At 46.0% G+C, this 12,340-nt stretch overlaps 1 protein-coding gene across 2 annotated transcripts in view; it reads right to left on the bottom strand.

The window, feature by feature from the left end:
* Positions 1-12,340, bottom strand: part of DPYSL2 (dihydropyrimidinase like 2) — a 115,948-nt gene that overhangs the window by 32,381 nt on the left and 71,227 nt on the right. For both annotated transcript variants that reach the window (XM_005684031.3, XM_018052355.1), the window contains exon 4: positions 1,606-1,770. In XM_005684031.3, the coding sequence (XP_005684088.3) occupies positions 1,606-1,770 (165 nt within the window). The remainder of the gene's footprint in view (positions 1-1,605; positions 1,771-12,340) is intronic.

Here is a 12,340-nt window from a genome sequence, read left to right as displayed (position 1 = left end):
GGGGTTGGGGGAAGGGAAAAGTATGGTTTAACGGAGACAGAGTTTTAGTTTGGAAAGATGAAAGAAAGGTCTGGAGACGGATGGCAGTGATGGCTGTACAACAATGGGAATGTCCTTTGTGTCACTGAGCTGTACATTTAAAATGACTGACAGCAAATTTCACATTATGTTGTATTCTAACATAATTAAAAGTTAAACATTAAAAAGAAATTTGCTCCTAACTGTTGTGACTTTAACAAGAAAGTGAATTCAAAGATCTATAACAAATGTCTTTTCTCCAGTAAACTGACTGCCTTCTATGCTGATTTTTCAGAAGTGTTTTAAGTAAGACAAGGTCTGTGGGTGCAACAGCAGATGTCACAGCTCTCACCCTGGCATTTTAGAGTTTTCGCTTCCAAAAGCACCAGACCAAACATCCCTGATCAACATCCATCACAAGGGTAAACAACTGTACTGACAACCTGCTAGCCTTGGAGCTTAATTCAAGCCATGGGGGTGCTGGAAGCTGCCTGTGTTCAATGCCTTGGGACACTTTGGCCCTTCTCTCCTGCTAGGCAACAGTTGCTATGGTAACTCTCCAGGCTGATGAGGAGTAAATTCATTATTAGCATTTAATCCATTTGAGTCTCAGTATTTGCCAAAGTGAGAAAGGTTAAGGATTACCTAGTTTCTTTCATGTGGGAACGAATCTTAGGGTATCTAATCCAATATCCTCATGTGAGACTTTTTGTTAAATTGAGACTCATAAAATTTAAGTGATTTGGCCAAGGTAACACAGCTAGTTTGCGAAAAAGCAGAGAAATAAGCCCCAGACTACAGATTATCATTCTAAGCTTTTTCTGTTATATCTGTAGATATCTACCGTATCTATGCCTAGATTTTACTCTCAGCTCATGGTATTTCTGAGCCTAGAAGTTCAGAACCATAGAGCATAGACGTTTCCTTGATGATTTGGATCCGAAGAGGTCAACATGTGACCCCATGTGATCTCCAGTCTATAGCCAAGGTCAAGAAGACCCCCAAAGATGATGTTGTCTGATAACATCACCCAAATCCCTAAGGCTCCTGTGGATAAGAGGGACCCAGGGGCACCTGGAGGTGGTTAAGATCCCCCCAATATCCCTGGAATATCCCAATATCCCAGGGAATCTTTCAGAACCCAGTCCTTAGAATCTGGCTCCCCCAAATAGTCCTATGGAACAAAAAAAAAGACACCTCATGTGGTTCCAGAGCCTCATCACCCTCAAATCTACCCTGGTTCTCCTGGGTTTGCAAACAGAGGCTGCCAAAGTCCTGTACTCAGGGTCCCGGGCTCTCCTCTAAGATTACCCAGAATCCTCCCTGGGAGGTGCACTCTTCTCCTTTAAGAGCAAATCCCTCTCTCATCCTCAACTCCCCAGCCTGGCTGGCACGCGCACACGGTGTGCTTACACCAATAAGCTGTGACCAGTTGTCTGACCATGGCCATGCCCAGCCCAAGTTGCAGGCCACGCCCTCCCTCCTGGCAAACAAGGCAGGTGCAGAAGGCCCCTAGGAGCACTATTCACGCAGCTCGTGGTCTGAAAAGGAAACACCCCCAGGAAGTGTTGGGTGGGCGCAACCTACCATGGTCCTTCACCAGGGCCTCCATCTCCTCCTGGACGCCCTTGTGCCATTCAGTGATGTCCACATGCAGAGAGTAGTCACAGCAGGACTTGCTGTCGGCCCATTCCCGCCACTGGTCAAAGGCGGCCAGCAGGCTCGTCCCAGGCTCAGGAACCACATGGTCAACTAGAAAGGAACAGAAGTGTCGTCGTCACCAATAGGAGCTTCCAGGTGTGCAAGCCAGAAGCTGTTTCCCCATTTCAACCCTGAACAAGGGCTCAAAATTAAGATGGAACTCTACCACCAGGTTCTAAGAATCCACTTAACCAGCAGACTACCCAAAAAGGAGAAAGCAGAAACTTGGCATGGCATGACTGCTCCAGTGAAACCATGCATGACCTGCCCAGATCTGATTTCCCGGCGCAAAACCCCTGAAAGCACAGACCTCGGGCACATTTCATGGACAATGAGTCCTTTTGGACAATGGCAGTGTCAAATGGCGAGCCGGAGCCACCGAGCCCTTTTCTGTGTTGATAGCTGTTTCGGGGACACCCTCCACCAGACAACAGGGAACTTGAAGATGCTGGACCAGAGCCATGCAGACGGGGTCTTTTAAAAGGTCCCCGGCAACTGCTTCTCCGTCTTTCGGCTAAGATCAAATGTAAAGGTTCCCTGGCATATCCACTATCTCATCACCACTCGGATTTCTGCGGCATAATACCACTTTGTAATTCAAGGGCGATTGTTCATCCTAAGAGTTCAAAGCATTTTAGAACTGCAATTATTGTTATATTATTATTGAAGTAGGCTGATAGGAAGTACAGAGGACTAGTCAGGCTTACGTGGCTTTGTTTCCTGGCTCCACTCCCCACCAGCAAGGTGAGCTACTTCATCTCCACTACCCTAAGTTTCTGGATTGGTTTAAAATAGAGATATGGGCACTTCCCTGGTAGTCCAGTAGTTAAGACTTTGCCTTCCAATGAAGGGGGCACAGGTTTGATCCCTGGTTGGGGAGCTAAGATCCCACATGTCTCGGGGCCAAAAAAACGAAATATAAAACAGAAACAATATTGTAACAAATTCAATAAAGACTTTAAAAAGTGGTCCACATCAAGAAAAGTATTTTTTAAAAAAACAGGGATATTACGTACCACACACGTTGGTTATGAGGATTCAATGACACAGCATATCTATCAACATTATGTGATTTAGTCACTAAATTATGTCCAGTTCTTTGCAGCCCCATGAACCGTAACCCACCAGACTCTCTGCCCAGGGATTTTCCAGGCAAGAATATTGGATTGTGTTGCCATTTCCTTCTCTAGGAGATCTTCTCCACCCAGGGATTAAAGCTGGGTCTCCTGTATCACAGGCAGATTCTTTACCAACTGAGCCACCAGGGAAGTCCAACCTTACGTCCCTCCCCAGTTTAAATCCTCCAATGGTTTCCTCTTACTCTTCAGATAAAAAAAAATTTTTAATATTTATTTGTCTATTTATTTGGCTGTACCAGGTTTTAGTACAGCAGCAGGATCTTCACTGAAGCAGGCAGGATCTTTAGCTGAGGCATGCGAACTCTTAGTAGCAGCATGGAGGATCTAGTTCCCTAATCAGAGATCAATCCCAGGTCCCCTGCCCTGGGAGCGCAGAGTCTTATCCACTGGACCTCCCCGATGGCTCAGTGGTAAAGAATCCACCTGCAATGAGGAGTGTGGGTTTGATCCCTGGGTGGGGAAGATCCACTAGAGGAAGAAATGGCAACCCCCTCCAAGTATTCTTCCCTCGAAAATCCCATGGACAGAGCGGCTACAGTCCATGGGGTTGCAGAGATTCTGACACAACTGAGCACACCCCAGGGAAGTCCCCAGATAAAAATTAAAGTTGCCAACAAGATCCTTGCCTACCTCTAGAAATCACCCTGGACCATTTACCCCGTGCACTCTGCTCACCAGCTGCTCAGTGACTGCCTTTGAGTTACTATAATATTATCAGCCTGCTCCTCTCTGCCACAGGACCTTTGCATGGGCTGTGGTCTCTCTTAGATCTTGAAGAGCTCTTGCCCAATTGCCATGATTATTATTACTCATCTTCTGCCCAGAGACACTCAAATACAAACCAAAGTGACGTGTCCAAGGTCAATTCAAACTTATGCAACCAAGAGGACAAAACCCAAGACTCTTGATGCCTAAAGCAATGAATCATTCTTCTATATATTAGATTTTCTACAGCCAGGTAAGCAGTTCTCAGCTAAGAAAATGCTAGCGCAGGCAACACTAATGAGGTTGAGTTTCTGAACTGGATCAAATCTCACAGACACTGCTCAACTGCAATCAATTGAGCTTGGCATTATATGCCTGGAAAATATGAACATCGAAGCTGAATCTTCTTCTGACAAAATTTACTTTTTATAAGTAGCAGCATATGTAATTAATAGGTAAATATATAGCTGGTATATAACATATAATGTTACCTAATGAAAGCAATGAGGATGTATACTTTTTTTTGGCATATAATTGCCTTACAATGTTGTGTTAGTTTTTTCTGCAGGAGGTACACTTCTAATACAAGTCTGTTCCATCTGCTAACATAGAAACTCTGACAAAGTGATTCCAATTTTTCTTTCTAAATTGGTTCCCCGTGCCCTCAGCAAAAAAAAAAAAAAAAAGGACTAAAATTTGACTTAGTAGCAATCATAGTTTTGGCAGAATCTTCCCTAGTCACACCCTTTGCTTCATCACTTGTCCTCCTCCAAAGCCTCCAGTAGCTGCTCATCATTTATAGAGCAAAACTCTAACTCCTCTTTTTGTTTCTGAAAATCAGCCGCAACTTATCTCTCCAACGTAATCTCTGCTACCTACCCACTGCTCACCACCTTCAGGCCACCCTGGCCAGCCATGTTTCATTCTTTGACCTGCCAACTCCCCCACCCCCAGACCTTTGCAGGGGCAGTGCCCTCTCTTTGGAAATCCACTCACCTTGCTCTTTCCTTGGGCATCTCGGCTTTTTTTCCCCTTCTGATTGGGTCAAATGTCAGCACCCCAGGGTCACATTACCATTTGCAGCAGTTTCTGCATCAGGTTTCCCTACTTTATGGCATGCATGGAGGACTGGAGGGCTACAGTCCATGGGGTCACAAAGAATCAGACACGACTGAGCACACTTTCTCTCTGATTCTAAGCCCCAACTCCACCCCACCCCACCCTCCTCCATGGGATGTAAAGTCTCCAGAGCAGGGTGTGGATGCACTGATACAGGAAGTGCTCAATATGTATTTTCAACAAATGAATGAATGCTCCCTTCCAGCTCATACATAACCCTGCAAGATAGGTCAAGCTCAGGAGGGCATGCCCTCCTGGGAACACAACCAGATTTTCCTGTTCAACCCCAAGGGTATGTCAGATCATCGGGTGCTAGGCTCCTCAAACTTCAGAGAAAATTATCTTGAGAGCTAATTAAAACCCAGTTTCCTGGACATCACTCCCAGACTTTCAGAGTCTGTAGCCTGGGCGGGCACCTGAGAATCCGCACTTTTAATAAGTTCCCCGGGAGCTGAGGAATCTTCCTGGGACCACCCTGATATCACTTGCTGTTACTGTTGTTTAGTCGCTCAGTGTCCTACTCTTTGTGACCCCACAGAAGGTAGCCCACCAGGCTCCTCTGTCCATGGGATTTCCCAGGCAAGAATACTGGAATGGGTTGCCATTTCCTTCTCCAGGGGATCTTTCTGACCCAGGGGTCGAACCCTGTCTCCTTCACTAGCAGGAGGATTCTCTACCACCGAGCCACCAGGGAAGCTGAATGCAAACCTTTTCCCACTGACTCCCCTCGCCAAGGTCATTCACTTGTGCCTTTACCATCAGGGTCCTGTTTTCTACACAACAGCTCTATCACGTACCAAAAATATCCGGTTCCCTCCCTATCCAAAAACAGCTCTTAAGAGTTATGAACCCTTGAAAATTCAGGACACAGGCAAAGCTGAGGACTTTGGGGAATAAACACATTTCCTGCCAGAATGAACGACACTCAGAAACGTGTCCACGAAACGACTCCACATGTTTTCCCACAGTTCTCTTTCCACAGAGGCTCTCCTGGGAAGAGCTGCTCCAGAGAACAGGGCAGAGTGTCACAGTCATTTCCGGAGGGAGCAGAGATGCCCCTCCGAGGAGGACAGAGCCTGGAAACGACTTGCATGGAACCCACAGGCCTTTTCGCTGGTGATTGTCCTAAGCCGTTTGTCCCTGGGAGAGCCTGGCTTCTGTCTCAGAGGGACATCTCATCAACCCAGTCTGGCAGCAGGCAGAGAAAAGAAGATGGCCTTTGGGGTCAGCGAGCTCCAAGTTCTGATGCTGACTCCCACAGCATCACCCTCCTGCTGTGTATATTCCTTGGAACCACCAACTCTTCACATATGAAACATGGGCATCAAGCATCCATGCATGCAGGGCTTCGAGTTCAAGAAAGCATGTGAAAGCTTCCCTAGTGGCTCAGTGGCAAAGAATCCACCTGCCAGTGCAAGAGACCCAGGTTCGATCTCTTGTCTCGGAAGATCCCCATACTGCGGAGCAACTACGCTCAGTTCACAACTGTTGAGCCTGGGCTCTAGAGCCCCAGAGCTGCAACACTGAAGCCCATGTGCTCTAGAGCGTGTGCTCCACAACAAGAAAAGCCACCACAATCAGAAGCCCACACACGGTTACTAGAGAGTATCCCCTGCTGGCTGCAACTAGAGAAAAACCCATGCAGCAACGAAGACCCAGCACAGCTAAAAATAAACAAACAAATTAAATTAATTTTTACAAAAAGAAAGCACATGAAAGCACCTGGCAAAACGTCTGGCACGCCCTGAGTTTCCATACCCTCAGGAGGAGCATCAGAAACACCGCTGTGGTTTCAGTGGGAGGCCTGTGAATCTGGTTTACGAGGGAGCCAAAACATGCCCCAAGACAGTGGCCTGAATTGAGGTGTTCCAACCAGTGTCTGGAAGTGCTTGCACCTAGAGGACACCAGCGATTTCCCAAGGACTTTTATTATTTCTCTTAAAACTGTCAAAGGATGTTACATTTTTTTAACAGTTTTATTGTGATATAATCCACATACCAGCCAATTTACACATTTAAACTGTACAGTTCAATGGTTTTCAGTCTCGTCACAGAGTTCTGCAGCCGTCACCACAATCTAATTGTAGAACATCATCCGCAAAAAGAAACCCCATACTCATCAGCAGCCCCTCCCCAACGCCCCCATCTCTGCAACTCCCAGCCCTAAGCGACCACTAATTTGCTTTCTGTCTATGGATTTGCCTATTCTGGATATTTCAAATAAAAAAAGAATCATACAGCATGTGGTCTCTTGTGTCTGGCTTCCTGCAATTAGCATGGTGTTTTCATGGTTCATCCATTATAGTGCATATCAGCACTTCATTGCCTTTTACTGCCTTGAGTGGTTTTGGTATCCTATTGTTCTATGTTCTGGATATCAGCAAAGTGTTAACGCCATGTAAATACATTGCTGCTCCCGGAAAATTCAAATCTAGGGCCTCTTTGGAGTTTGCAGTATTTAAAAGACCCTATTTAAAGTGCATGGGGCTACAAAGAGTTGGACAGGACTTAGCAACTAAACAACAACAATGATGTTTGTGGCGGACTAGATGGCCCCGCAGGTGAAGAATCCACCTGCAGTGCAGGAGACACAGGAGCTACAGGTTCAATCCCTGGGTCAGGAAGGTCCCCTGGAGGAAATGGCAACCCACTCCCGTATTCTTGCCTGGAGAATCCCATGGACAGAGGAGCCTGGTGGGCTACTGTCCATGGGGTCACAAAGAGTAGGACACAACTGAGTGACTAAGCACAGCATCATGGTAATTAAAGATTCACATGTAGTTGTTGATACAGAGAGAGCCTCAGACCCTCCACTGATACCCCCTCCACAAGGGTAATATCTTGCTACAGTGCATACAACATCACACCTGGGAAGTCAGCCCTGACATAATCTAAGACCCTAGATTTTTAAAAGGCCAGCGGTTAGTGTTTCTAATCAGTTCTTCATATTTAGAACATAGAGAGATGCCAGGAAAGTCACCCCCGCAGTCCTTGTCCTGGAATTGAGGGGGCTGAATAGGAACCATATTCCAAGCCTGCTGGGAGGATAAGCAGATGGAGCAGGAGGAAGATGGGTGTGGGGATTCAGTCCTGCCAGGTCCCACCAAAGGCTCTCTCCCTGCCTCTCTGGAGCCTCAAACACAGACCCCTGTAGTGGCAGGTCTAGAATCTCCTGTAGTCAGTACACACACCGCCCATGCTCCCTGGGGCCTTTACCCTATCAGAATTGCCCCTCTCCAGCCCCCCATTCCAGAATCAGCACTGGGCCTCCTTCTCCAGGCCCTGCGCTTAGCTGTGTGCGCGTTGGCCTCTCCCGTTTCCATCTGAGATAAATTAATGGACCTGAATTAAAAGCAAACCACCAGGGAGATGACAGCACAACCACCGCTGGCTTATCTCTGGAGTTGCTGGGCCGGCGTCTCCTCAGCCAAAGGCCAGGTCACCTATTCAGCAGAGTGTGGCTTTTGTTGCTGGAGAGATAAGAGCCCTTGGGGAGTCCGGGCTGCCAGTCAGGATAACACGGGTTTTGTCCTCAAAAGAGGCAGAAAGGGAAGAGAAAGCACCTGGGCCAGGGAATTAGGAGATGCTAGGGAGGAGAGGTGAGGTCAGATGACTGAGTTCCTGGCCTGTTGTGCTATCTCTTCATCACGTGACTGTGGGTGAGATGGTCAGCCTCTGGGGACTTGACATTCCTCATCTGTAAAATGGGACTGATACTAGTACATAACCCACAGGTTTCAGTGAGGTGAAAATGAGTCAATACAGAAACTACTCTGAAGAGTGCCTGCTATATAAGCATGCTCAAAAAGACCAGCAGGGAAGACAGAGTTATTAATACAACACTTCATAAGGAAAACTCCCTCGTAAATCCCTTTATGAAATATTAAAATGCCTCTAAACCACATGCTTCCAGGGCTAACTTCTCGCCTTGTGCAAATATACTGCTTCTCCTGCCATGCAAGGAAGCATTTTCCTAAAAGCTAGAACTATCTAGAACAATTGCAGGCATACCAACTGCTCGAACTTTGAGGCACCAGGGTCATCCTCTTATTTCTCTCTTTCCCAAGCTTCCTTTAACATTAGCTTGCTTTTAAAACTAAGCGAGTATTCCCCGGTGGCTCAGTGGGTAAAGAATCTGCCTGCAATGCAGGAGACACAGAAGATGAGGGTTTGATCCCTGGGTCGGAAGAATCCCCTGGAGGAGGAAATGGCAACTCACTCCAGCATTCTTGCCTAGGAAATCCCACGGATAGAGGAGCCGGGCGGGTCCATGGGGTCACAGAGTCAGACACAACTGAGCAACTGGGCATACATGTTCATATCAACCATGCCGAGCCATAAGAAACCATTCAGGGTCCAGTGGTCACTGCTAGAATCATTAAGCTAGAGATCTGGTGGGAATAAAGGCAGGAGTCAGTAAAATGCATTTATAAAACAAACAAACAGCCTCTTCATTGATCTGATGAATAGCCAGCTATGGAGCAAACAAACTCCGCTCCTAAAATACTATTTTAGTATTATTTGGGGGAAAAAAATACTGGGTTGGCCAAAAGCTTTATTCGAGTTTTTCCACAGATGTATGAAAAAACCCAAATGAACTTTTGGGCCAACCCAATATACGAAAAGATACACATAAGAATGACACTCTCCATCCTCAGGCTGCTGCTCACGTCCTGCCCTGCCTTTCCTGCCAAGTTCTGGAAAGGAGTGAATGCTGTCAACACCCCATGTTTCCGACCCCCGTCACTCTCGGCCCACTGCACCCTTGCCTCCTCCCGCCTGAACTTACCCCAGGTTCATCCCAGCGCTGCCCATACCATCTTGGTGTGACTCCCCAAAACACCAATACCCCATCTCCCAGACAGAGCAGTCTCCTGTGTCTTGACTCATCCTTGGCCTCAGACTCAGTACTCACTGGGGGATAAATCTGGGGACCTGTGCCTTCTTCAGTCTCAGGCAAATCCCTATGCCAAGCAGCTGGAACCAGGTGGGATCCCAAGTCTATAGCACCTATCAGGGGTGGACCCTGCTGCCCACAGGCATCTGTGCATTCAGAAGCTGTAGGTGGGCACCTGGAGCTCCCCATACCTGCAGCCCGTGCTCTCTGCCTCCCAGACTTCCCTTCCCGTGGCCTGGACCTGCTGGAAGGAGGTTGCTCATTCCTTCCAGGCTGCTAGAAGGCAACCTGGAGAGCCCAGGAATCAGAACTAGAGACAGAGGATGGGAAAGGAAAGGTGGGGAGCAGGACAGAGAGAGGACCCAGATTCCAAATCCAGTATTAGTTCTGATTCTAACAATGATCTTGGAAAGGCCTCTTGGCTTTTCAATCCATTTTCACAATTTAGCACAAGGCATAACCAAAGCTCCCCACTTTAAGAAAACATATCTACTCTTACCTACAGAAATTTTTAAAAATAGGAATAGGACCATTAAATCATTTTATAATGTCATGCCAATGTTTGTTTCACAGCAACAATATCTAACCTCACCTTGGTACAGCTCTATAGCAAGTAGTCCACAAAGTGCTATGGTGTGCCTTATCAGGTGATGCTCAAATCAGGCAGACAGGGCAGTTTCACAATGTTCACATCACAGACAAGGAAACTGGAGGCTATGGGACTCGCCTGCAGTTCTGCAGACACTGTCTCAGGGCTCAGCTCCCAACCTGTCTTGGGAGCCACAACAAACCCCCACCTTCTTGGCATATCTGTCAATAACACACACCTCAACTTTTCAAACCTAAACCCCCTTCCATCATCGAAAACATACACAGGTTCACTAAAGCAGGCAGCAAATGAACTTAACCCGGTGGACAGAGGGGATACAGCCAACCTGAGTCACTGAAATTCAATTTGGGGCACCAGGTAAGAGCTTGTCAATATGTCAGCACCTCGTAAAACCTTTCTCTTTGAGGCTTGGGTATAGTTTGCACACGGCCTCCTTGCATTCATGATCAAAGGCAGAGCTAACGCAATCTTTGTGTGGCAATGAAGGGCCATTTATAATGTGTAAATCCTTGAAGAGGATTTACAAACCAAATGATGCACAGAAATCCTCTCTTTGACTCATCAAAAGCAGCCATGGAGAGTCTGAGAGCCCATCTGCAGGCAACATGGGGTCAACCTTCCAGGAAGGGGCCCACCAGAGGCAACCGGTCAGCATGGGGAGGGAAGGAGATCACCTGCTTCACCAGCAAGAGCTTCAAAACAGCCTCCATGGATTTAAGAGTTTGCTCTCTGCTCACTTGAGGTGGATGTGCATAGTAGCGCCTTCAGGAAAAGCGTCATCAAGCCGTGGATGGTGCCAGCAGATCCCGAGCCACCAAGAGTGCTTAAGGGACTTCACAGTTTGTGCACAATGATGGCACTAACTGCCCACAAGTTGTTTCTTGTTGTTTGTTTTTTTCACAAATTGTTTATTGACATAAGCAGTCCAGCAGACTCCACTTGAAGAGACCATTAGTAGCTACAATCGGGCTCAGATCCAGAGACCCTTGGAAATGGTTCTAGCTTTTTACTGATGAGGAATCTGAGTCCCAGGAAGTTTCAAGAGTCACTAGAGACACATAACGAGATGTAGCAATACCAGAACTAATCCCAGGTCTGAATCCAAAATCTGTACTGTTTCCTTTACTTTTCTTATTAATAGGAGAAAATATTACCTATAATCCCACCATCCTAATCATAAATATTCATCTTTTTTCTAGATCATCTTCCAGTTTCTAGACCATCTTCCAGATCTGGCATGTATATATTGTTTCTTTTTTGTTTTTTTTTCTCTTTCTTTTTTATTTTTTAAATTATGAAATTATGCAACACTTTAAAAGGACACTTGGAAAATACAGAACGAAACTGCATATAGTTCCACTCTATATTACGATTATTTTTTAAGTAGATAAATTAAGATTTTGTATTGGAGTTTCAATATCAAACTCTCAAAAATTAATAGAATGAATATACAGAAAAGTAGGATACAGTAGACCTAAAAAGCACTATGAACAAATTCAACGTAATTAATATTTATACAATTTTCATGTGTATCTGTTTTACGTGGGTATAATCACAGGGCACATTCACTTAACTGTGGCTTTTTTCTTAATACCACGTTGTCTTAGAGTTTTCACAATTCCATTTTTTATGAGAATTATTCTTTGAAGAATCTATTACGACTTTCTTCACCATTCCCCTGTGTTGAACCTAAAGACTGTTTCCAGTTTTCCTCTATTATACATAACGTTCCTATGGACATATTCATGCAAATAACTCCCCCTTCCTTTTTTTTTTTTTCAGCCACTCCGCATAGCTTGTGGGATCTTGGTTCCCCTCCAAGGAATAGAACTCAGACACCAGCAGTAAAAGCCCTAAGTTCAACGACTGGACAGCCAGGGAATTCCCATTTTCCCCTTACTTTAAATGGCTTTCTCTGGAGAGGGTTCTAGCATTGAGTGAGCTTACTGGGTGGGTTACAGTTCTTAATACAGATGAACACATCGCATTCCAGAGCATCATCACTTCATACTGCCTCTAGCCACGCATCAGGATGTCACCCCAGCCAGCGCTGCTATTTTCACTTTATTTGCCTGCTATTTAAGGGAATAAAAACAAAGCTCTTTTCACTATTCTAAGCCGTCTCTGTTTTAGATCAATGGCCACCTTCCA

This window comes from Capra hircus, chromosome 8, assembly GCF_001704415.2.
Source record: "Capra hircus breed San Clemente chromosome 8, ASM170441v1, whole genome shotgun sequence".
NCBI lineage: Eukaryota > Metazoa > Chordata > Mammalia > Artiodactyla > Bovidae > Capra > Capra hircus.
Note: the sequence above shows the minus strand (reverse complement) of the source record. Positions and strands in the feature narration are given on the sequence as shown.